General features: G+C 42.2%; 1 protein-coding gene across 1 annotated transcript in view; it reads left to right on the top strand.

Moving 5' to 3' along the window:
• shc3 (SHC adaptor protein 3) overlaps positions 1-23,785 on the top strand; it is a 132,476-nt gene extending 108,691 nt beyond the window's left edge. Inside the window, exons 9-12 of the mRNA XM_033017729.1 lie at positions 5,521-5,617; positions 10,357-10,557; positions 17,961-18,256; positions 22,555-23,785. Coding sequence (XP_032873620.1) covers positions 5,521-5,617; positions 10,357-10,557; positions 17,961-18,256; positions 22,555-22,683 — 723 coding nt within the window. The 3' untranslated portion in view covers positions 22,684-23,785. The remainder of the gene's footprint in view (positions 1-5,520; positions 5,618-10,356; positions 10,558-17,960; positions 18,257-22,554) is intronic.
• Positions 23,786-26,539: the final 2,754 nt, after the last annotated feature.

Here is a 26,539-nt window from a genome sequence, read left to right as displayed (position 1 = left end):
TGCCTGCTGTACCTGTAAGCCAACTTTCAGTGACCGGTGTACAAGGACGCCCAGGTCTCGCTGCACCTCCCCCTTACCTAACCTAACCCCATTGAGATAATAATATGCCCCCTTGTTTTTGCCGCCAAAGTGGATAACCTCATTTATCTATATTATATTGCATCTGCCACGCATCTGCCCACTCACTCAACCTGCCCAGGTCATCCTGCAACCTCCTAACATCTTCTTCACAGTTCACACTGCCACCCAGCTTTGTGTCATCCGCAAACTTGCTAGTGTTGCTCCTAATTCCCTCTTCCAAATCATTAATATATATATGGTAAACAGTTGCGGCCCCTTCACCGAGCCTTGCGGCACTCCACTCGCCACTGCCTACCATTCTGAAAAAGACCTGCTCACTCCTACTCTTTGCTTCCTGTCTGCCAACCAATTTTCTATCCATGTCAACACCCTACCCCCCAATACCATGTGCTCGAACTTTAGTCACCAGTCTCCTGTGCGGGACCTTATCAAAGGCTTTCTGAAAGTCTGGATACACTAAATCCACTGGCTCCTCTTCATCTATTATACTTGTCACATCCTCAAAAAATTCCAGAAGATTAGTCAAGCATGATTTCCCTTTCATAAATCCATGTTGACTTGGACTAATCCTTTTACTTTTATCCAAATGCCCCATTATTACCTCTTTAATAATTGACCAGCATCTTTCCCACCACCGAAGTCAGGCTAACTGATCTGTAATTCCCAGTTTTCTCTCTCGCTCCTTTCTTGAAAAGTGGGATAACATTAGCTATCCTCCAATCCACAGGAACTGATCCTGAATGTATTGAACATTGGAAAATGATCACCAATGCGTCCACTATTTCTAGAGCCACCTCCCTGAGGACCCTGGGATGCAGACCATCTGGCCCAGGGGATATATCATCCTTCAGTGCCATTAGCCTACCCAATACTATTTCTCACCTAATGAAAATTTCTATCAGTTCCTCTACCCCCTTAGATCCTCTGTCCTCCAGTACATATGGGAGATTGTTTGTGTCTTCCTTAGTGAAGACAGATCCGAAGTATCTGTTCAACTCGAGACCAGTTCTGCCCAAGACAGCAAGAAATTGTAGAGGTGTAGATGTACAGTGCATTCAGAAAGTATTCATACCCCTTCACTTTATCCACATTTTGTTCCGTTACAGCCTTATTCTAAAATTGATTAAATTCATTTTTTTTATCATCAATCTACACGCAATACCCCATAATAAAAGAGCGAAAACAGGTGTTTAGAAATGTTTGCAATGTAATTAAAAAGAAATAACTGAAATATCACACTTACATAAGTATTCAGACCCTTTATGGGCCTATCCGACTTAGGCGACTTTTTAGGTGACTGCAGGAGACTATGTGGTCGCCACATGGTCGCCACATGTTCACGGGTGATTGCCGGATAGTCGCCTTCGTGGTTGTGAGGAATTCCCGCATTCTGGGAACTAGTTGCGGCCTCATTATGGTCAATGCAAATTTTTCAACATGTTGAAAAATTAGCGGCGACTAGAATGAAGCCGCCATGGAGAGTAGCGAGAATTCTCGTGCTATAGGCGCAGTAGTAATGGGTTGCCAGGAGGTCGAAGGTTGTCGTAGGTTTTCGTAGGTTGTAGCTGGTGCTGACCGGTGAATTTCGTTGGCTTATTGGGAAAAAAAAACATAAGCAGTAGTTTTCAGAACCAAGGATAACCGACCAGTAATGTTAATTTTCACCAAGATTCACAGCCGTGTATCTCTGGCTTCTTAAAAGTTGTCTCCATTCCTTCTCCCCCCTTCTTCCCCCACTCTTTTAAAGGACTTGCGTGACCCTTCCCGTACACTGTGCTTTCACCGTCTTAATTACAGCGCCAACCTTCCTGTTCATCGCGGTGTGTGTCTGTATCACATTGGCTTTGCACCGTGTGAATTTCACTCAGACAGCGCTCCCCCCGCTTGCCCTGTCCCCCGCCTGCATAACAGGCGTGTGTGTGTGTGTGTGTGTGTGTGTGTGTGTGTGTGTGTGTGTGTGTGTGTGTGTGTGTGTGTGTGTGTGTGTGTGTGTGTGTGTGTGTGTGTGCCATCCTCTCAAGCTCTGTTGGGTTGGATGGGGAGCGTCGATGCACAGCTATTTTCAGGTCCCTCCAGAGATGTTTGATCAGGTTAAATTCAGGCTTTGGCTGGGCCACTCAAGGACATTCACAGGCTTGTCACGAAGCCACTCCTGCGTTGTCTTGGCTGTGTGCTTAGGGCCGTTGTCCTGTTGGAAGCTGAACCTCCACCCCAGTCTGAGGTATAGGATGCTCTGGAACAGGTTTTCATCAAGGATCTCTCTATACATTGCTCCATTCATCTTTCTCTTGATCCTGACTAGTTTCCCAGTTCCTGCCGCTGAAAAACATTCCCATAGCATGATGCTGCCACCACCATGATTCATCGTAGGTGTGGTATTGACCAGGTGATGGGCAGCGCATGGTTTCCTCCAGACGTGACGCTTGGCATTCAGGCAAAAGAGTTCAATCTTGGTTTCATCAGACCAGAAAATCTTGTTTCTCATGCCTTTTCGCAAATTCCAAGCGGGCTGTCATGTGCCTTTTACTGAGGAGTGGCTTTTGTCTGGCCAATCTACCATAAGGCCAGATCTACCAATCTACCATAAAGGCCTGATTGGTTGTGTGCTACAGATATAGTTGTCCTTCTAGAAGGTTCTCCCATCTCCACAGAGGAATTCTGAAGCTCTGCCAGAATGACCATCAGGTTCTTGGTCACCTCCCTGACCAAGGCCCTTCTCCCCTGATTGCCCAGTTTGGTCGGGCAGCCAACTCCATGAAGAGTCCTGGTGGTTCCAAAGTTCTTCCATTTAAGAATGACGGAGGCCACTGTGCTCTTCGGGACCTGCAATGCTGCAGAAATTGTTTTATACCCTTTCCCAGATCTGTGTCTCGACACAATCCTGTCTCGGAGGTCTATGGACAATTCCTTCGTCTTCATGGCCTGGTTGGGGTCAAGGAAAGAGCGTTCACATCGCGGCCCTGTTTCTACCAATCTTTCCACCACCACGCACAAGAAGCAATAAGACAGACACCATTGTATGCAGATGCCGAGAAGTGTGTTCAGCTCTGGCTGAACAACTTCTAATCTTGTGTGTGGACTCAATAAGAAGATGGCTTGGTTTTTGCTGTGCGACCTTATATAGACAGGTGTGTGCCTTTCCAAATCATGTCCAATCAATTTAATTTACCACTGGTGGGCTCCAATCAAGTTGTAGAAACATCTCACTGATAATCAATGGAAACATGATTAAACTAAGCTCAATTTTGAGTGTCATCACAAAGGGTCTGAATACTTATGTAAATGTGATATTTCAGTTATTTATTTTTAATTACTTTGCAAACATATCTAAACACCTGTTTTCGCTTCTTCATTCTGGGATACGGTGTGTAGATTGATGATAACAAAAATGAATTTAATCTATTTTAAAATAAGGCTGTAATGTAACAAAATGTGGAAAAAGTGAAGGGGTCTGAATACTTTCTGGATGCACTGTTGCCCAGTTCATCACACAGACCAAACTTCCCACCATCTACACTTTGTGCTGTCTCAGAAAAACATACAAAATAACATAAGCACTTGGTCAGGCCCTGGAAATGTATCCACCTTACTGTGTTTTAAAGCCATCTATATCGTCTTTGGTAATTCATATCTGATCTAAAACTTCTCAACTCTTATGCCTCAACTCCTTAGCTTACATGACCTTCTCCTCTGCATTAATTTAATATTTCCCCCTCTTGTGTATCTGTGCAAAAATAACCATACAGATCTTTCCCAAGCCCTGCTCTTATGGCCGGTTCTCACGGTGCGACCTGACCCAAGACCTAACAAGAGTTTGACACCTGGGAACCTCCTGCGATAACAGTACGGCATTCGTGGACCACCGAGGACCTCCGTGGCGCTATCGTGTAACTTTGTAAGGTCGGGAGAAAATTCAAACATTTTTGAATTTCTCCAAGAGTGACTTGAGCACTTTTTGGTGAGCGTTGCAACATTGTATGAAGCAGATGCCAGTGCGATACCCGTGCGATATCCGTAATGACTCTTGCGGGTACCGTGGGAACTCCTGCGAACGGTAAACCCGGAAGCTTGACAGAGGGGACATAAGGTGAGTAATAGGTATTAAAGGGGGCTTGGGGTGTGGAGGAAGGGTGGGAGGGGGGGGGGGGGGGGGTGCTCGGGGTGATTACAATGCTCTCTGGGGTGCGGGAAGAAGGGTCTCGAAAAGCAACTCGCCGCTTTGCACAAATTGCTTCGATTTGAATCTCCCCGCAGTACAAGGAAGTAGAGGCAAGGCTGCGCCGTGTGTTGGAAGGAACTGCAGATGCTGCTTTAACCCGAAGATAGACACAAAAAAACTGGAGCACTTCATCGGGTCAAGCAGCATCTCTGGAGAGAATGAATAGGTGACGTTTCGGGTTGGGAGACCCTTCTTCAGACCCGAAACTCTCGAGCCGAAACGTCACCTATTCATTCTCTCCAGAGATGCTGCTTGACCCGATGAAGTGCTCCAGTTTTTTGTGTGTCTATCTTCGGGTTAAAGCAGCATCTGCAGTTCCTTCCAACACACGGCGCAACCTTGCCTCTACTTCCTTGTACTGCGGGGAGATTCAAATCGAAGCAATTTGTCTTAAGAGCAAAGCGGCGAGTTGCTTTTCAAGACCCTTCTTCCCGCACCCCAGAGAGCATTGTAATCACCCCGAGCACCCCCCCCCCCCCTTCCCTTCCTCCACACCCAAAGCCCCCTTTAATACCTATTACTCACCTTATGTCCCCTCTGTCAAGCTTCCGGGTTTACCGTTCGCAGGAGTTCCCACGGTACCCGCAAGAGTCATTACGGATATCGCACGGGTTTCGCACTGGCATCTGCTTCATACAATGTTGCAACGCTCACCAAAAAGTGCTCAAGTCACTCTTGGAGAAATTCAAAAATGTTTGAATTTTCTCCCGACCTTACAAAGTTACACGATAGCGCCACGGAGGTCCTCGGTGGTCCACGAATGCCGTACTGTTATCGCAGGAGGTTCCCAGATGTCAAACTCTTGTTAGGTCTTGGGTCATGAGAAAGCCCTTTTACTCTTAATATATCTGCAGAATCTTTTAGACTTTTCTTTTTCCTTGCCATCCAGCTCCATTTCATGTCATACTTTTTGCCCTCTTAATTGCTTTCATGTTCTCCAACACTTCTTGTACTCTGGGGAGAAAATTTGGGGGTAAAATGTAGGAATCATTGAAACTAAGTGAAAGGTGACAGAATCAAATTTAGAAAGCTAGTAGAATATTTCAGAGAGATTGGAATGCAACTATGGAAGTTATGTTGCAATTATATAAAACTCTGGCTAATTCCCACTTGGAAACATCATTCCAACTAGAGAAATGTTTTCATGCTTTTAATCTTCTTGCTTTGTTATTTTAGGCTTGGAACCCTTAATGTTGAACAATTTTACTTTGTTACTGTAGCCAGTGTTGACCATAGGACAAGGTCAAAGCTACTATCAAGGCCAGCACCTGGGTGAGGATCACAGTGAAGACTGGAGACACGCACTCGACAGATCTGGTAAATAAATAACACTTCAGAAAATAACTAGAGTCACTTGGTGCATGTGCAACCAAAGCTAGTAAATATAACGCAAAACAATCCTCCAGTTAAGCAGCTTCCAAGATATTCTTATTGATGATGGCATCAGAGTACATCCGTGTCATTTCCTCATTCAGCAAATGAGTTTTCTTTAGCTCTCCATGGAAGTGTTCATTTGTAAATACTCCATGTAAATACCCCATGTGATGTTGTAAATTGTGCTAAAATACATTAATTCATCTCCAAATTATTGGGAGAATTTGCCTTGTCTGACATTCATTTTTGCTCAGATATATTTTAACTTAGATATATTTACTAAGACTCTGATCTGCATTTTAAACCAAAGATGATTGTTAAAATGAATGACCAAAATCTTGGTGAAAAGCGTAGATTTTGGGCAGAGTTTTGAAAGCAAGGAGGTGTTGCAAAGGCAAGGTGGATTTAATTGAAAAATCCTTCCACCAGTGGGACAACAGGATGACAAAGACCAGGATTACAGTTCCAGATATATAGTGCAGCTGTGGAAAGTTATAGGTTTAAAAAAAAGAGCAGTCCATGAAGAAATTAAACAAGAAGAACAAGAGGCAAGATGAGAAAGACTTATTTATACATTAGTTTATGTCTGAGAATACATTGTCTGAAAGGGTGGAGCAAACATATAGTTTTCATAAGGAAATTAAACCGTGTGAAATGTAAAATGATCACAGAACTATGGGGAAAAAGCACAGGAGAGGGATTTTATATTTATTCACTATTGGGGTTGTGGGTATCACTGACAAGGTCCGCATGCATTATCAATCTCTAGAAACCTGTGAGAAGGTTGTGGTAAAGGACTTTCTTCATCTGATGCAGACCTCTGATTATCCACCATGAAATAGGGGAGAGTTAAACACACAATACATTTTCATGTCAAGATGGTGAATTAGTTCAAAGGATACCTCAAGGTGTGATATTACTCTATGCCAGAAACCATTGTTCTTCTTGGTATTAGAGTATGCTATTAAAGTAGCATAAATGAGTAACTGCAATACATGTTGTAGATGGTATTCTCTGCAGCCACACTGTACTGGTGGTGAGGGTGTTTAGGGTGGATGGCATCATGTGAGTTGTTTTGTCCTCAGTGGTATTGAGTAAAGATCTTCGAGCTCTAAGATCTTTGGTATTGAGCTTGGATTTTCTTAGAGTTGCACTCTAGTTGACTAGTGGAGGATATTCCATTACACTCTGCTTTCAGGTGGTGGAATGGATTTAGTTTGTCAGGATATGAGTCACTCCCACACTATTCCCTACCTCTGAACTGCTCTTGTAGACACAACATTTATGTGTTTGGCTCAATTAAGCTTCCTGTCAATGATAGGCACACAGATGGTGATCACAGGGAGTTCAGCAATGTTAAGATCCTCAGGTATGTGTTTAGACTCTCTCTTGTCCAGTGCCTGGCACTTGTGTGGTGTGAATGATACTTGCCACATCGGCCCATGCCTAAATGTCTGAGTTTTAAAGCTTGTAAGCATGGACTGCTTCTTTTTTTGAGGAGTTGTGAATGGAATTGGATTTTTGATGCCACACTCATGCCTTGCTGTCATGTGAAGACGTTCTTGCCTCGCCTCTGGAATTTAGATCTTTGGTCTATGCTTGGACATGGAGATGATGTGGTCTTAAGTCGAGTGGTTCTGCTGAAACTCAAACGGTTGTTAAGCAGTTTATTGAAGCCTAAATGCTGCTTAATAATACCGTTGATCACACCTTTCATACTTTGATGATGAAGATGAGATTGATTGGGTTGTTTGTTACTGGATTTGATCTTGATAATTAAAGAACATTTTCAAATATGATGTGGCTGAGGACCCTTTCTGTGCTATAAATTTGTATGGTTGATCTATGTAGAATATCACAAGTATGACTGTGCTATTCTATATTTTCATTATGGAAACATATGCTCAAACAGCAGGTTTATACAATCTGACCTGCATAATCAAGTTAAGTCAAGTTTATTTGTCACATACACATACGAGATGTGCAGTGAAATGAAAGTGGCAATGCTCGCAGACTTTTGTGCAAAAGACAAACAACCAAACAACCAAACAAACTATAAACACAATCATAACACACATATCCTTTTACATAATAAATAATGGAAGGAAAAACGTTCAGTAGAGTTAGTCCCTGGTGAGATAGGCGTTTACAGTCCGAATGGCCTCTGGGAAGAATGTATTCCCTCCCATCTTGACTACCTGGGGCCTGGCGGTGGGAAAGTCCAGGACCCAGGCACACAGGGAGGTGTTGAGCCCCAATTCCATTAGCTTCCCGGCCAGTCTGGTGGGGACTATCGTGTTGAAGGCTGAACTGTAGTCTATGAACAGCATCCTCACGTAGCCCCCCTTCTGGCTGTCCAGATGGGAGAGAGCGGTGTGCAAGACCTGGGAGACCGCATCGTCCGCGGATCTGTTCGGACGGTATGCGAACTGCAACAGGTCCATGTTCCGAGGGAGGAAGGCGCAGATGTGTTTCTTCACCAGCCTCTCAAAGCAATGCCATTGCCATTCCTGTGCTCCCTGTGAGTGTATCTTCCCTGCTAAGTGTAATATTTGGTGGAATCTGACCTCACACAGCTCAGCATTAATTGTGATATGAATAATTTTCTTATTTTATAGTTTGGTGTTTGGCAGATTACATTTATAAATCTTTACAACTCATTCCACAAGAATAATTTTCCGATATTTATTTAAATATTTGTCAGGAATTTCAATGGATATTTCTTAATTGTCCTTCTGGGTTTACTTTCTTTCTTACTAATTTGCAAGTGCCTTTCATCTTTGTTCAGAGATGAGCTGCTGGATTATTGCATCCGTTTAAATGTTACTAAATAGACTAATTAGAATCACAAGAATCTGTGGATGCTGGAATTTTGAGAAAAGCATAAAGTGCTGAGAGAACAGCAGGTTAGGCAGCAGACTGTGGTGGGAATGGGCAGATAAAGTTTAGGGCCAGACATTCCTCAGTCTTAAGATGGGGCCCCGACTTGAAACGTCATCTGTCTATTCCCTCCACTAATGCTGCCTGATCCATTAAGTTCCTCTAGCAGCTAGTGTTTAGACTACTAATTGGTATTAAAGAGCCTGTCCCACTTTCACAACCTAATTCACGACCTCGGCCGAGTTTGCCCTTAACTCATATTCGCAGCCTGGTCGTCACGAGGTCGTAGGAGGCTGTAGGTAGGTCGTAGGTAGTTTGTAGGTAGGTCGTGATACTAGTCGTAAGTACTCATGGCATCAAGTAGGTCGGGGCGTTTTTCTAGCCTGATGAAAAATGTCCATGAGTAAAAAAGGTTGTGGATTAGGTCATGAAAGTGGGACAGGCCCTTAACTGCTACTAGAAACAAAGCAAAGTGGTGTGTAGCTTCATTCTAAGATGGAGAACCTGAAGCTTGAATTGGGCTGATAGAAAATTGCAGGAACAATATTTCACATTTTCTTCAGGACAAAGATGTTTTTTTTTGTTTTTAGTCAGGTTGAGAACCTTTTATTTTTTTCCCTCATGGACGTTTAAATAGTGTTACATTCCTCATATACCTGTGGTAGATATATGGACCGAGTTGCCAGAGAAGGTAGTTGAGGCAGGTAGTATAACAACATTTTAAAGACATTTGGATAGGTACGGATAGGAAATGTCTTTGGAGGGATATGGGCCAAACCTGGGCAGGTGCGACCAGTGTAGATGGGGAATCTTGATTGGCGTGGATAAATTGGGCTGTAGGGCCTGTTTCCATGCTGTATAACTATACATTCTCAGAAAATAGATGTCAATAATAGGTCAATAATAGGTCAATAAGCTGACCAAAAGTTGACAATATATTCCGGAGTACTCCATGGCACCATCAGAGTTTATTTTCTGATATTAGAAAGATAGGTCTAGGAAGTGCTCATCACTTTTGTAATGTGATGTATTGATAGAAGTTATATCACCTAGAAATCATGGATGATAGACGATTTTCCAATTTGTATCTGCCTCTTCGACATGTCCATAGTCTCAGTCTTCCAAGTTATTTAACTTCTGCCTCCTTGCATTTCTGTAATGACTGTAATGTTAAAATTGTACAAGGCATTGGTGAGGCCAATTCTGGAGTATGGTGTACAATTTTGGTCGCCTAATTATAGGAAGGATGTCAACAAAATAGAGAGAGTACAGAGGAGATTTACTAGAATGTTGCCTGGGTTTCAGCAACTAAGTTACAGCGAAAGGTTGAACAAGTTAGGTCTTTATTCTTTGGAGTGCAGAAGGTTAAGGGGAGACTTGATAGAGGTCTTTAAAATGTTGAGAGGGATAGACAGAGTTGACGTGGATAAGCTTTTCCCACTGAGAGTAGGGAAGATTCAAACAAGAGGACATGACTTGAGAATTAAGGGACAGAAGTTTAGGGGTAACATGAGGGGGAACTTCTTTACTCAGAGAGTGGTAGCTGTGTGGAATGAGCTTCCAGTGAAGGTGGTGGAGGCAGGTTCGATTTTATCATTTAAAAATAAATTGGATAGTTATATGGACGGGAAAGGAATGGAGGGTTATGGTCTGAGTGCAGGTAGATGGGACTAGGGGAGAATACGTGTTCGGCACGGACTAGAAGGGCCGAGATGGCCTGTTTCCGTGCTGTAATTGTTATATGGTTATATATGGTTATGGTTACTTAGACCTCCTTTACATTCCTTTCTTGAAATCTATAGGCTCTTCCGGTGATTTATATGTTCAGCCTGAGATGAGACTCCACATACCCAAAAGTGGAGAAGCACCAACATATGTTAACACTCAACATCTAGATCTGGCGCCTCTGGCAAAATTGCAGATAGATCCCAGCTCCAGCACGGAGATCGGCGAGTCATCAAACAACAGTGAAGATAGCTCAATAAAAGATGTCTTTGATATGAGTAAGTATAGATTTTATTCTCTTTACCATTCCCAGGCATTTTCAGAATGATTGTCAGAAACATGGGCACTCCAGTGCTCTGTAGAGATTATAAAAACATCGCTATTTGGACAGCTTATGATAATTACCAACAGATGTTTGCTCAATAAATCCACCATAATTCTGCAATATTTATTCTTATTTCACTGTAAACTTTGGCCCACATTTAGACCCGATAAATACCAGAATTAATCATTAGTCGATACTTATTTCAGAAATTAAAAATGTCAGGTTTGTGCATATAAGATCCCACTTCATCTCTCTCCACAACCACACCTCTGCTACAGCCGCAGTCACTCAAGGCGTTCCACAAGGCTCCGTACTCGGCCCCCTCCTCTTCATCATCTACATCCTCCCCCTTGGTCAGATACTCCGCCATTTCAATCTGGACTTCCACTGTTACGCTGATGACACCCAGATTTACCTTGGCACCAAATCCCCCCACAACCCCCCCCCTCTCCCATATCAACTCCTGTTTGTCAGCTATAAAAACCTGGATGTAACATAATTTCCTCAAACACAACAGCGATAAGACAGAATTCCTCCTCATAGGCTCCAAAGCCACACTCGGCAAAATCAATAACCCCACTCTCACCATCGACGGCACCACTGTCTCCCCATCTCCCCAGGCCCGCAACCTTGGCGTGATCTTTGATTCCACCCTCACCCTTGAGCCTCACATCCGCCATGTCATTAAAACCTCCTTCTTTCAACTCCGCAACATCGCCAAACTCAGACCCTCTCTCACACCGCCTGCTGCTGAAAGACTCATCCATGCCTTCATCTCCTCCCGACTGGACTATTGCAACTCACTTCTCCTTGGCATCAGCTCCACCTACATCAACCGACTCCAACTGGTCCAGAACGCAGCCGCCCGACTCATCACCCACACCCAATCCTGGCATCACATCACTCCAGTCCTCAAAAAACTTCACTGGCTTCCCATCTCCCACCGGATCACCTACAAAATCCTGGTCCTCACCTACAAAGCCCTCCACCATCTGGCCCCCCATATCTCACTGACCTCCTCTCCCCCTACCAACCCTCACGGTCCCTCAGATCCACATCAGCCGGTCTCCTCTCCATCCACAAGTCCAACCTCCGCAGTTTTGGGGACAGAGCCTTCTCCAGGGCAGCTCCCAGGCTCTGGAACTCCCTCCCCCAACTGATCCGCAATTCCGTGTCCCTCACCATCTTCCAGCCCCGCCTCAAGACCCATCTCTTCACCTCTGCCTATCCTTAGCCCCACGTCCCCGTCCCTTTTCATCTGTGCATTAATTGCCTCATACTGTGTTTTGTATTGAATTCTGTCTTTACTTTGTGTACTAGTCATGTCTCTACTATTTATTTCATTCCCCTTACATGTTTTTCCTCTACATGCTCAATTTTTGTAAGGTGTCCTTGAGACTCTTGAAAGGCGCCCATAAATAAAATTTATTATTATTATTATATAAGGATTTTATTTTGTATTATTGTAGTTGATGTCACATTAAAGGATGCGAAAGGCAGTTTAACAGCGGTAATCAGACAAATATTCATGTGTTGCTTTGAGTATTGATCACTATTTTGATGGGAATGTAGAAGCAGTTAGAACAAGGTTTGTTAATATTTAGAGTTAGTCTAAAAAAACACATAAAAATTCTGTTACCAAGTCCCCAAGTTGTTAGATATTCTAATTATCCCCTGTAATGTTTTTAGAAGTAAAAGCATATCATTTCAAGTTTGTTGTCCACCCACCATGTTTCAAAGAGAATGGAGTAAATAGAAAGCACAATCAGCAGGTACATAATTATCATTTCAAGGCGTTAACAAATAGTTCCTGATCGTTCAAAAAAACATTGAACTAACCTGTTCTTATTGAAGCCTTTTTTGATTACTAAATGTTTTCATGTGTCAAAGGGAGTGTGAACAGGGTCACAGCTGTCATGAGCACAATGGGCCAAATGGCCTCCTCCTGTGCCAAAAATACCTATGGTTCTGTGGTTATGGGTGCAAGTGGACTGATCCCAAATAGTCTTGCTACACAGGGCCCCAAACTATCATAATCCAGTTCTAGTAGGAACCCTCAGTGCTGTTTCAGCTATGTGTAGATTCAAGGTCACCGGTTAATGAAGAACCTTCAATATTTGAACTAACAAGTGTTAATAAAGGTGGATGCACATTTTAAATGTTTAGTGATACAGCATGGAAACAGGCCATTTGGACCACTGAGTCCATGCTGACCATCGATCACCTGTTCACTCTGGTTCTATGTTACCCACGTACTCGCTCTCTACAGTCACACTAGTGGCAGTTTACAAATAACCTACAATCCTGCACATCTTTTGGATGTGGGAGGAAACCGGAGCACCCGGAAGAAACTCATGTGGCCACAGGGAGAACGTACAAATTCCATACAGACAACACCTGAGGTCAGGATTAATGCCGGGTCTCTGGTGCTGTGAAGCAGCGGCTCTTCAGCTGTGCCGCTGTGCTGCTCTCTTCATCTCATTATTCATTTTTCAAGATTTTATTGATTGCTCCTTGCCCTTAAAGAGCTGATAGTCTGACACCTAGAATCCGTGCAGTCCTCTGGCGAAGATATTCACACAATCCTATTGGGATTTCCAAGATTTAGACCCAGCAAAGTTGAAGGAGTTGTGAAATATTCCACCAGGGGCTCCGCATTGAAGGCAGCCTCTGCCTACAGTCTGTTTGCTTTTCTATCTTTTATTTATTTATTTATTTTTAAAAGTATGTTTCTTTAGTTTCTTTAGCTTTTCTACGTGGGGGAAGGGGGTAGAGTAAAGGGGAAACCGGTTCCCAGTTACTTCCTGGCGAGGACGTGTCTATTCTCCGAGTCGCATCCTCGCCCCCCTCCTCGTGGCCTACCATCTAGATTGGAGTGGCCATTCCTGCTGGGGACCCGGACCTCCAGCAGCGTCGGCACAGCGCTGGATTTACCGCTGAGCGGGCGATCGCCGTTGAAGCTCCGGGGTGTTGGGCCTGCTGCTTCAACATCGCGGAACTGTGGTTTGAAGAGCTTCCAACATGGGCTTTGCTGACTTCAACATCGCGGAGTCCTGGGACCCTTTGCCGAGGGCCGCCAGCGTTGAATCTCCGCCCAGCTTGGCCTGTGGACTTCGGGAGCCGCGGACTCCGGTAGGAGGTGGCCGATTCGGATGTCCAAGCCGCGGAGGACGTCCTCCAGTCCCGACGTCGGACTTCCATCACCCCGGCGAGCGGGCCTGAACATCGGGCCGCCCGTAGCGGTGACAGCGGGGAGTTCAGGAGCCCCCCAACCACGGGAGGACAACAGAGGAGGATGACTGAACTTTGGAGCCTTCCCTCACAGTGGGAATCTTTGATCCCGCTGTGTGGGGATGTCTGTGTTTAAAAACTATCGAGTTCTGTGCTCTTTATTATTCGTATGGCTGTATGGCGACCACATATTTCACTGTACCAATTGGTACATGTGACAAATAAATGTACCTTGTACCTTGTATCTTGAAATATATCCATGTCAGAAAGGTGTACAACTTACAGGGAAACCTGCAGATGGCGCCCTGATCAAGCACATGCCACCCTTGTTCGTAGTCTAAGTGATTGGCAGGTGCTGTCAAAGTAGCCAGGTGAAAAAGTGCAGTACATTTTGTAGTTGGCACACAATGCAGTCACAGCACATTAGTGGGGAAACAATGAATACTCAAGGTGTTTTGTGTATTCAAGGTGTTCTGGATAATGCTGAGTTTCAGCACTGCCACTGGAACAGCATATCCAGGCATTTCATGAGTTTTGGATCACACTCCTGGCTTGCGCTTTGTTGATTATGGAAAGGTTTGGGGATGTCAGCAGGTGAGTCACACTGCAAATACCCAGCCTCTGACCTCTGGCTTGTAGCCAAAGCAGTGGGCAGATTGGCTATTTCAGGAACACCTGTATTCAGTACAATATCTGGGATGTTGCCTGGTCACGTAGCCTCTGCTGTATTCTGAACTGTGAGCCATGTCTTGATATCACAGCGATTGAATCAAATTGGCTGTAGACTGTCCTCTTTGAGAGTAGTGATGTCAAGAGGTGGCTACGATAGATCACCTACTCATCACTGCTTGGACTCCAGAAGTCTGACCTGATCCATGAGTTGCAAGATCATTTAACTCTGTCTAACACATGGGTTTGCTGGTTATTAGTCATGTAATATCTTCCCTAAGATCCATAAACAGAACTGGCCTGACAGAACCATTGTCTCTTCATATTTTGACTTCTTCCTGTCTCCCCTTGTTCAGTCCCATCCTACGCACATTCTAATGCCCTCCACTATTTTGACAAAATTCCAATTTCCTGGTCCCAACAGGCCTCATCGTCGTCATGGGCGTACATTCTCTATATAGATATATACTGATTTATTTTTATCACGTGTACGGAGACACAGTGTAAAGCTTTGTTTCACATGCTATCCAAGCAAGTCATACCATGCATAAGTACATCAAGGTCGTGGGTGAGCAAAAAAAGAAACAGAATGCAGAATATGATGTTTCAGCTACAGACATAATGCAAATTAAAAAATGCAAGAGACCAAGAATTCCATTTCTCATTAAGAAGATTTTAGGGCCCTCCACTTCTTCTGGAAGAAAGACTCAACCAGTTTCACTCCTCCAACGCTCTCACCTACCTGGCAGAGCGTGTTCTTACCCTCAACAACGTCCCAACTTCGATTCCCCCCGCTTTGGGTATCTCCATGATCTATCTAAATAAGTTTCAATCTACCGCCAACTTTAAAATAAAATTGTTTCTATCATATGCTTCTTTTTAATATCTGCTTTCAAATGGATGAATCAGGAGGTTAGTCAAGAAGTTTGCAAAAAGCAAGAATTGCAGGGATATTCAAACCTTAGCGTGGTTAATTTCTTACTGAAGTGCAGAAGAACTGCTGGCCTCCACGGCATATACATGTGGAGAATTGTGATAAACATTGAGAAAATGCTTGAGCCTTGTTTGGATTTGAAATTTGAACAGAAGCAGTTAAATTAAAAACATCACTAACTTTAATCTGTAAGAACACAGTTTCATAGAGAATGTGCCTGGTCATGTTCATAGCCCAACTTGCAAATCAAGCTTGCAAAAAATCAGAAGCAGATATCATAGTGGTTTTAGAGCGACTTGGTTGAAGGTGGCTAGAGAAGTCATATTTTAGAGCAAATCATCTCTTGATTCACAGAGGAGAGCCAAGTCTAGCAATGGCAGCTAAATCTCAGTAGATGGGAAGGAATAGGTTGGGATAGGAATGAATGGTTGTATAGGCAGAGGCAAGGTATGACTCAACGCCTTCCAGTTCAATGGGGAAATGCTGCCAGCTGAGATATGATTGATGCTAGACACAAAAAGCTGGAGTAACTCAGCTGGACAGTTAGCATCTCTGGAGAGAAGAAATTAGTGACATATTGATTAGAAACCCTTCTTCAGAATGGTTAGGGATAAGGGAAACGAGAGATATAGATGGTGATGTGGAGAGATAAAGGACAATGAATGAAAGATATGCAAAAAAGTAACGAAGATAAAGGAAGCGGGCCATAGTTAGCTGTTTGTAGGGTGAAAACGAGAAGCTAGTGTGACCTGGGTGGGGGAGGGATAGAGAGAGAGGGAAATGCCGGGGCTCCCTGAAGTGAGAGAAATCAATATTCATACCACTGGGCTGTAAACTGCCCAAGCGAAATATGAGATGCTGTTCCTCCAATTTGCATTCAGCCTCACTCTGACAATGGAGGAGACCTAGGACAGAAAGGTCTGTGTAGAAATGGGAAGGAGAATTAAAGTGTCCAGCAACCGGGAGATCAGGTTGGTTCAGGCCGACAAACAGCTAACAATGGCCTGGTTCCTTTATCATCGTTACTTTTTTGCATCTCTTTCATTCATTGTTCTTTATCTCTCTACATCGCCATCTACATCTCTCGTTTCCCTTATCCCTAACCAGTTTGAAGAAGGGTCTCGATCCGAAAAGTCACCCATTCCTTCTCTCCAGAGATGCTGCCTGTCCCGCTGAGTTACTCCAGCTTTTTGTGTCTATCTTCAGTTTAAACCAGTATCTGCAGTTTCTTCTTACACATATGAATGATGCTAGTTTGATTGCTGACAGTCGTAAGAACGGCAATATAGTACAATGGCTCCCAAATGGTTGTGTGGGCAGAGTGAAGGTATAAATCCAATCCCTAGATCTGCAGCTATTTTCATACATTTTTTAAATGTCTTTTGCAATTATCAAGACAAATTAAGTGTTGCATTTCAGAGCTTCTGTGATGCACCATTTACTAAATATTACAGCATCACATTTATCAGCTCTGCCTATTAAACAACTGTGCTCTTATCTGCTGTCAAGGATTGCTAAATCGCTGTTTAAAGGTGGAAAGAATGTAGGGCAAACAAAAGGTGTTGCATAAACTCATGTAATATGTTTATTCTAAATAATATTTCAATTTTTCTTGGCTGCTGATTCATTGATCTTTGTGGTTCTGCTGTGGGGCTCCCATTTTATCCTCTCCCCATCCTTCAAACCACAATCTCAATAGTTTTTTTTAAGAGGAAGAGCCTGAGAAGGAGGACAACATAATAGGTTTTGAGCTATGTAAGGTTTTTAAGGAATCAATTTCTCACATACTTCTCAGTTTTCTTCTAGTTCCTGTATACCATTGTTGGGTGAAGCACAGTAAGAAGGTTCAGAAAGGAAACGTAGAAAACATTCATGATTAAAGCTATGTTTTCACAGAAGTTGATTTTCACGTGAAGAATCTGGACACGACAAGCTCTCCTAAATAAGCAAATTATTTGTCTCAGGAATAGTAATTGGGGGATGAATATTGTAAAATCACCAGACATAACTCTTGCTCATTTTGCAAAATAATGCCAATGGACTTTTGCTTTAGTAAGAAGAAGCAGACAGAATATCACTTTGGAAACCTCATTCAAGTGATGTAGAACTTCCTCAATTTTGCATTGTGGTATCAGCTTACATCTTTGTATTCTAGAGTTGGGCAAACCCAAAGCCTTCCAGTTCAATGTAACAAATGCTACCAGCTGAGATATGATCGATGCTAGTTTGATTGTTGATGATAATAAGAAAGATGCTAAACTGCAATCTCTTCAATCAGAAAAATTGCTAGATGAAATATCTTTACAGTATATCTCTTTCGATAACACACATTTAGCTTTCAATCCTAAAAAGGTCAAATGCATTCTGTTTATTGAACTATCTTTTGTAAGGTTGCTGTGTTTTAGTTCATCCCCAGATAGCCAAAGTAGTCCTGGTTAATGTGAAAAAGTGCTCATTGATTGAGGTGACTGTCCAAAGGAGAATCTAATGATATGTTTCTGTCTTGTTTCCACTATAACCAGAACCATTTGAACATGCCTTGAAGTATCAAAGTTGTGAACAAGTCTCAATCAAACCATCACCTGTCCCAAGTGACAATCCTCATTTATCCAAGACAGTCACAGATGTAATGAAAGTATGTCTTGAAGAAGAGCTGTGGTATCATGGGGAAATGAGCAGAAAGGATGCAGAGCAGCTTCTGTCAACTGATGGTGATTTTCTTGTGAGAAAAAGTACAACTAATCCTGGATCCTATGTATTAACTGGCATGCATAATGGCCAGGCTAAACATCTTCTCCTGGTAGATCCCAATGGAATTGTAAGTAATTGTAAAACATATATAAAATTATTATCTAAATGGTGGCCGATTCGGAAAAGGGGAGATGCAACGAGACCTGGGTGTCATGGTACACCAGTCATTGAAAGTAGGCATGCAGGTGCAGCAGGCAGTGAAGAAAGCGAATGGTATGTTAGCATTCATAGCAAAGGGATTTGAGTATAAGAGCAGGGAGGTTCTACTGCAGTTGTACAGGGTATTGGTGAGACCACACCTGGAGTATTGTATACATTTTTGGTCTCCAAATCTAAGGAAATACATTCTTGCCATAGGGGGAGTACAGAGAAGGTTCACCAGACTGATTCCTGGGATGTCAGGACTTTCATATGAAGAAAGACTGGATAGACTCGGCTTGTACTTGCTAGAATTTAGAAGATTGAGGGAGGATCTTATAGAAACTTACAAAATTCTTAAGTGGTTGGACAGGCTAGATGCAGGAAGATTATTCCCGATGTTGGGGAAGTCCAGAACTAGGGGTCACAGTTTAAGGATAAGAGGGAAGACCTTTAGGAACGAGATGAGGAAATCATTTTTTACACAGAGAGTGGTGAATCTGTGGAATTCTCTGCCACAGAAGGTAGTTGAGGCCAGTTCATTGGCTATATTTAAGAGGGAGTTAGATGTGGCCCTTGTGGCTAAAGGGATCAGGGGGTATGGAGAGAAGGCAGGGATGGGATACTGAGTTGGATGATCAGCCATGATCATACCAAATGCCGGTGTAGGCTCGAAGGGCCGAATGGCCTACTCCTGCACCTATTTTCTATGTTTCTATGTAGTTGAGGCCAGTTCATTGGCTATATTTAAGAGGGAGTTAGATGTGGCCCTTGTGGCTAAAGGGATCAGGGGGTATGGAGAGAAGGCAGGTACAGGATACTGAGTTGGATGATCAGCCATGATCATATTGAATGGCGGTGCAGGCTCGAAGGGCCGAATGGCCTACTCCTGCACCTATTTTCTATGTTTCTATGTAAAATTAACTGTCATATCCTTGCATGTTTAGATAAATGGTTTTGTTCCAGTTATTTCCTTCTGGAGAATTTTTATGATAAAACAAAGTAGAGATGTTGAAGGCTAGTTACTTAATGATAATAATAAATCCGATCCAGAATTAATATGTCTAATAATGGCGGGGCAGATCTAGTGTTACATTCATTGTTAGTATATAGCAAGATGAATTGGACAAGCTGTTTATGTAGCAGGCATTATATAGTTCAAGCAGTATGGATGGCCAAGTATGCAATAGAGAGGTAGTGAGCATCAGCAGTATCATGTGTTGTGATTCTCTTGATTGTCCAGCTTTATCAACAAAGTTAAGATATTTCTGGCCTGATTTCAATAACACATCACCAAAAACTAGTAACATTCAAACACAGGAAATGACTGTCATATTCTGAATCACAATTTTATAAGGTTTGATACTCGCATTAATATAATTTCCAATAACACTTACGTCTGTGTAATAAGGAGCAACCATATGTATTCAACGCACATCTACCAAACTGAAGGCACTTTGCATTCAAGATTTTCTGCAACAATATCAGTTTCTCTTTTATGAAATGTGCACATTAACAATTTTTGCAAATAAATATTTAGTGCTCATTAAGATTAGCATAGAAATATTCTGAACATAAGCTCTTTGATTTGAAGGGTATCTCCTCCAATATTAATCTTTCTTGATTACATCATAATAATGTTCACAATTCTAAAAGTATTTAATTGACTACAAAGAACTTTGGGATTTTAACATGAGAAATGTACTTCAGAAATATAAGCCCTTCCTCTTCATTAGACAGTCAAATTTATTCTTTTGTGATTTCTATTTTGTGCTGTTGAACTATTTCAATATATCATTCTGTTTCCACATTTAAGGCTGTAGTTAACCACCATCAACTCAAAAGCCTCCCAACTCCCAATCCCCCGTTAATACTTTGGGAGTTTGAAACACCTTTCGACATTCTCAGATGGCATGCTTGACTTAGAGTCTATGATGTAGACTCTTTAGTTCTCTTTCATTTTTTCAATAAATAAATGAGTTAGAAAATGTATGGAGTGGCACAGTGGCACAGCGGTAGAGTTGCTGCTGTACACCACTAAAATCAGTGCTGATTACAGGTGCCGTCTGTATGGAGTTTGTACATTCTCCCTGTGACCACCTGAGTTTTTTTCAGGTGCTTAGGTTTTCTCCCACATTCCAAAGCCATGCAGGTTTGTAGGTTAATTGGCTTCTGTAAACTGTCTCTAGTGTCCTGGATGGAACTAGTGTATGGGTGATCATTGGTCGGCACAGACTCGGTGGGCCGAAGGGTTGTTTCCACGCTGTATCTCTAATCTAAACTAACCTAAACTAAACCTAATAAAAGGGAAGGCACGCAACATCTGACTTGTTTTAACAAACACAGTCATACGTTCGCCCAGATCTTCACCGACAGGTGATTGCTGTTGGAGTATTGATGTTTTTCCTTCTTCATTAAAAACACCATGACATTTCCTCCATCCCAGTATTGCCAGTAAATGCCAGTATTGAATATTTATGTTACAACAAGCTTCAAAATAGGTTGAATTTCCAAATTAGATGAGAATATAAAATGGACAACATAGAATCAAATGCTCATTGTACCTGTCTGAATCTTCTTTTCAGTAACTTCAATGGAAATGATTATTGGCAGGTAGGTTAATGAGCAGAAGATCTGATGTTGCCTATTTTGCACATGCACCTCGCTTAAGTTGGAAATGCCAGTAAATGAATGCATTTAAATTCAGTGGTAGTGAGCTTTATCTACATGTAACACATTTCTAATAAACATAAGCAGCCTAATTATTCTCTAAAAGCCATTTATTTAAAAGCCATTGTGACAAGAAACTTTTGCTTCTTATCACGACTGTCGTGTGTTGTTCTGAAGTGAAGGAGGACAAGATGGTCCTTCAGCACCAGTGCCTTCGATGCTCAGTATATTTTTGTGACTTATTCTCAAACACATTCCTCTACAAAAGATTCAAGTATCCATTATCTGTTTATAATGGTCTAATAAAATAAATTGGACTACACTGAATTTAGTTAGTTATAGAGCAAAGAAACAGACTCTTCGACCCAACTCGTCCATGCTGACCAAGATGCCCAGCTAAACTAGTCCCATTTGACTTATTTTGGTCCATATCCCTCTCAATCTTTCATGCACCTGTCAAGATATTGTTTAAATGCTAGAATATATACTTTTACATTGCAAAATTACCAGTTTAGGAATGAATTGGTTATCAAACTTGTTTAGTTTAGAGGTACAGCATGGAAACAGGCCCTTCGGCCCACCGAGTCCGCACCAACCAGCGATCCCCGCAGATTAGCACAAGCCTACACACACTAGGAACAATTTACACTTATAGCAAGTATACAAGCCCAAGCCAATTAAACTACAAACCTGTACGTCTTTGGAGTATGGGAGGAAACCGAAGATCTCGGAGAAAACCCATGTGGTCACGGGGAGAACCTACAAACTCTGTACAGACAGCACCCGTAGTCGGATCGAACAGCTGCAAGCGCTGCTCTAAGGCAGCAACTCTGCCGCTGTGCCACTAGTGTTTCAGAATAGGAAAAGACAATCTTCTGAGGTTGAGATTAGGTCATATTGTTAGTATGATATATCAGAGGTGTTCTGCATTTGACTCCAATAAAACTGGCCAGAATTTACATGATGCAAGCAATAAATATTCTACATGGAAACACATATTCCCGACAGGCTTTTGTACAGTATCTTAATTACCATAAAATCTGATCTTTTAGGGCTATATTTTTCCAACAATCCTCATTATGGCTAGTCCAAATCTGAAAGAAAACTGTACATTTCACTCTGACTATGGTTTGACCCTCTGTTCCAGCACACAAGAAAATAGGAGCAGATGTAAGTCACTGGGCCACTCAAGCTTGCTTTGCCATTCAGCAGCATCATGCATACTCTAGGCTTTAAAAATAATTACCTACCTCTACTTCAAATGTGTGTAATGAGCTAGCCTTCATAACTCCCAAGAATATAGAGTTCCAGAAACTTACCACCATCTACAAGAAGAAAGTTCTGCATAACAATTGCATAATTGTTCAGTGAACTATTATTACGATTGCTGCATGCAGCATGAAAATAAGCCAAAGTTTATTTTATCAAAATGCTGTAAACAGAATTAAACAAAAAGTCATAATCATTCAAGTTCAAAATGTTATTTTTTCGGAGATGACTAGGAAATGCAATGATGCATATCTGTCCTAACATTTTCACATTTGTGTGTTCTTAAAGGTTCGGACAAAAGATCATGTGTTTGAAAGCATTAGCCACCTTATCTACCATCACCGTGACAACAATTTGCCAATAGTCTCATCTGGAAGTGAACTGTGCCTGAAGCAATCGGTTGAGAAAACGCAATGATTGCAAAAGCCAGTCATGTGATTTTAATGATCTGGTGGAAATTCTTATTCTCTGGCTGTTATTTAATGGGAAAAATGGAGGGATCTTTAGATCTTGTGATAAATGTTTGATTTATGTGAAATGATATTGTCTGGTTCAGAGGAAGTGGATGTTTTACTTGAATTCATATTGCAGAAGATTGAATTGGCCAAAAGATGTGTGAAGGTGTTTTATGTTTCAACTTGAACCAATATATTTCTAAGAGATATCGAATCCTTTACTATTGTACAGATGAAATGCTGATATCTAGCAATCATGATGCAGAAAATATATTTTATGATTTTTTTCTTGATCTCTTCAAATGGAACATTTTACAAAAGAAGCACAATATTTAAACTGTTTAAAGGAAGACATATAACTGAAATGACTTAAATGCAGCTACTATTTTAAGGAACTACAGTCTTTTAGAAAAACAATCCAAAAGTTATGTGGTGATGAACCTGAAATTGATGGTGTAGTTTATTTTGTCCTTACAAATTGTAAGTGAAATCCTATTTATGTTGTATTTATGTGAACGTTATATGAATGTGATGTTTTTATCTAAATAATTAAGAACACATGAGAACCATAATGACAAAGTGTCTGCCACTGCTAAGTGGTTATTACATGGATTTTTCACTTTGAATGGTTTTCATTCATCTGCAGACTATTTTAATTTTTTTGAGGCACCAAATGCTTTTGCACAGAGATAGAACTGATATTGGTATGAAACCAACATAGTGTACATTTTAGATACAGCTGACGATAAATTATTCTATAGTTAATATTTTATTGATGAGGCAGTTTATCTGGCATATTGTGTAAATGTATGCAGATAACATGCTGTTTTCTCAGAGATTTAAACAATCAGAACTTACCATAATATAATTGTTATTTAAAAACAATTCTTGAATTTGTATAATTACTTTGTTCTGTGAGTTGAATGAATAGCTATGTTACAGTTTTTCTCATGGTTGTGAACTGTAGGTAACAGAATATTTTGATGTAATAGATGCCAAACAATTTTCAAGATAATTGCATAGCAGCAAATCGTACTAGCTTATTAAAGGTTACATAAAATACGCACAAAGCCTGCGGTAGATTAGTTCTTTATTTAAATCAATTGGAAGGTTAAAACCTTCAGAAAAGTGCTGAAACTAGTGGTTTTTATTGGTTGAGATGGCTTTTCTCATGATATTACTATACCAAATAAACAACTACCAATTATGGACTCTCTGATAAGTAGTAGTGGAGAAATCATTGACTAAACTGCCATCAAGCTTAGCACAAACATGAAGTTAATGCACAGTTTCCCGCATATATACAAGTTGTCTTTGAGGAAGGACATACATGCTATTGAGGGAGTGCAGCGTAGGTTGAGAGGTTAATTCCCGGGATGGGGGGACTGTCATATGTTGAAAGAATTGAGCGACTGGGCTTGTATACTCTGGAATTTAGATGGGTGAGGGGGAATCTTATTGAAACATATATGATTATTAAGGGATTGGACACGCTAGAGGCAGGAAACATATTCATGATGTTAGGGAAGTCCAGAACCAGGGGCCACAGTTTAAGAGTGAGGGGTAGGCCATTTAGAACGGAGATGAGGAAAAACTTTTTCATCCAGAGTTGTGACTCTGGAATTCTCTGCCGCAGAAGGTAGTGAAGTCCAATTCTCTGGATGCTTTCAAGAGAGAGTTAGATAGAGCTCTTAAAGATAGCAGAGTCAAGAGATATGGGGAGAAGGCAGGAACGGGGTACTGATTGTGGATGATCAGCCATGATCACAGTGAATGATGGTGCTGGATCGAAGGGCCGAATGGCCTACTCCTGCACCTATTGTCTATTGTCTATTATTGTCTTCATATGTGACTCTTATAACACTAGTGTTGTGCTAACAGCATAGAGTTCATTTTAATTCAGCAGATTGAAGGTTAATATGACTATTTTAAGGCATCTAAAACAGTTGCTGAAGATAAGATAATTTTTTTTCACAGATTCATTCAGGCAACACTGAATTTCTAGCTGTGCTATGAAAAATGTGCCTTTTGATCAGATAGTAATGTGTATCTCAGAGGCTGCTGTTTTGAATATAAATGAATTGCAACATTTTTTCCCAAACTATGTTTACATTTGTATCTGTTGATTATTACAAAAATTGTATGACTGTTGGCAATAAAACAACAATTATGGGGTAATTTGTTTTTTCTTTATAAAACCTATCTATCTATATATAGCTATATCTATCTATCCATATCTATCTATCTATTCTCTCTCTCTATATATATTATATTTTAGTTATGTGTGTGTATATATATATATACACACATAACTAAAACTCTGATCTTGTTATCTTCCGGTTGCGCGGTCTTTCTATTTGCGCAAAAACGGTTTGCGATAGTGCAACGATTTTTCGCCAGATCACTCATCATTCTCCTATGCTGCAATTGCACCAAGTTTCGTTCCGATTGTTGAATGTCGTAAAAGGTTTAAAAATCTTAAAAACCATGCGTGCGCAGAACGATTTCTTCTCCTGCCAGTCAGTGCTGCGTGGATTAGTCTCTTCCCTGTCACTCCTTCCTGCGCCATCCGCCCCTTCCTGCGCCATTGCGTCTTTACTGGAGCTGAGGATGGCCGGCGGATGTTTCCAACCGGACAATTTTCAGAGGGACCCGAAGCAGCCCAGCCACGAGCAGCCCTGCCCCAAGCAGCCCAGCGTGGGAGACCCAGCCCAGCCCAGAGTCGGAGACCCAGCCCAATCCCAGAGTCGGAGACCCAGCCCAGCCTGGAGTCGGAGATGTCACCGTTGTCGCCAAACGGAAAGCGGAGACACTGATCCCGGCGGAGGAGAATGACCAGCGACCAGCAGCCATTGTGAGTCCCCATTGCACCACCAATTCCAGCCACTACCTCTCTGGTCCCCCTCGCTGGCTCCTCCCCCGCCCCCATCATGCCCCCCTCTACCCCATGGCTCTTCCCTGTTTTTTCTCTGAGCTCACTACCCCCTACATCCCCCCACCCCCGCCCACACACTCCTCTCCCCCCACACAACCTCCCCCTGCCCACACAACCCCCCGCCCCCACACACCCTCGCCCCCAACCCCCCTCCCACAGAACCCCCCTCCCCCACAGCCCCCTGCCCCCCCAACCCCCCGCCTCACAACGCCCCACCCCCACAATCCACCCTCCACAACAATCCCTGCCCCCACAACATAGAAACATAGAAAATAAGTGCAGGAGTAGGCCATTCGGCCCTACGAGACTGCACCGCCATTCAATATGATCATGGCTGATCATCCAACTCAGTATCCTGTACCTGCCTTCTCTCCATACCCCCTGATCCCTTTAGCCACAAGGGCCACATCTAACTCCCTCTTAAATATAGCCAATGAACTGGCCTCAACTACCTTCTGTGGCAGAGAATTCCACAGATTCACCACTCTGTGTATAAAAAATGATTTTCTCATCTCGGTCCTAAAAGACTTCCCTCTTATCCTTAAACTGTGACCCCTAGTTCTGGACTTCCCCAACATCAGGAATAATCTTCTAGCCTGTCCAACCCCTTAAGAATTTTGTAAGTTTCTATCAGATCCCCCCCTCAATCTCCTGAATTCTAGCCTGCATCTAGCTTGTCCAGTCCTTTTATAATGTTATATGTTTCTATGATATCCCCTCATCCTTCAAAACTCCAATGAATACAAGCCTTGTCTTTTCAATCTTTCCTCATATGTCAGTCCCGCCATCCCAGGGATCAATCTCGTGAACCTACGCTTCACTGCCTCAATCACAAGGATGTCCTTCCTCAAATTAGGAGACCAAAACTGTACACAATACTCCA

Source organism: Amblyraja radiata, chromosome 3 (genome assembly GCF_010909765.2).
Source record: "Amblyraja radiata isolate CabotCenter1 chromosome 3, sAmbRad1.1.pri, whole genome shotgun sequence".
Taxonomy (NCBI): Eukaryota; Metazoa; Chordata; class Chondrichthyes; order Rajiformes; family Rajidae; genus Amblyraja; species Amblyraja radiata.
Note: the sequence above shows the minus strand (reverse complement) of the source record. Positions and strands in the feature narration are given on the sequence as shown.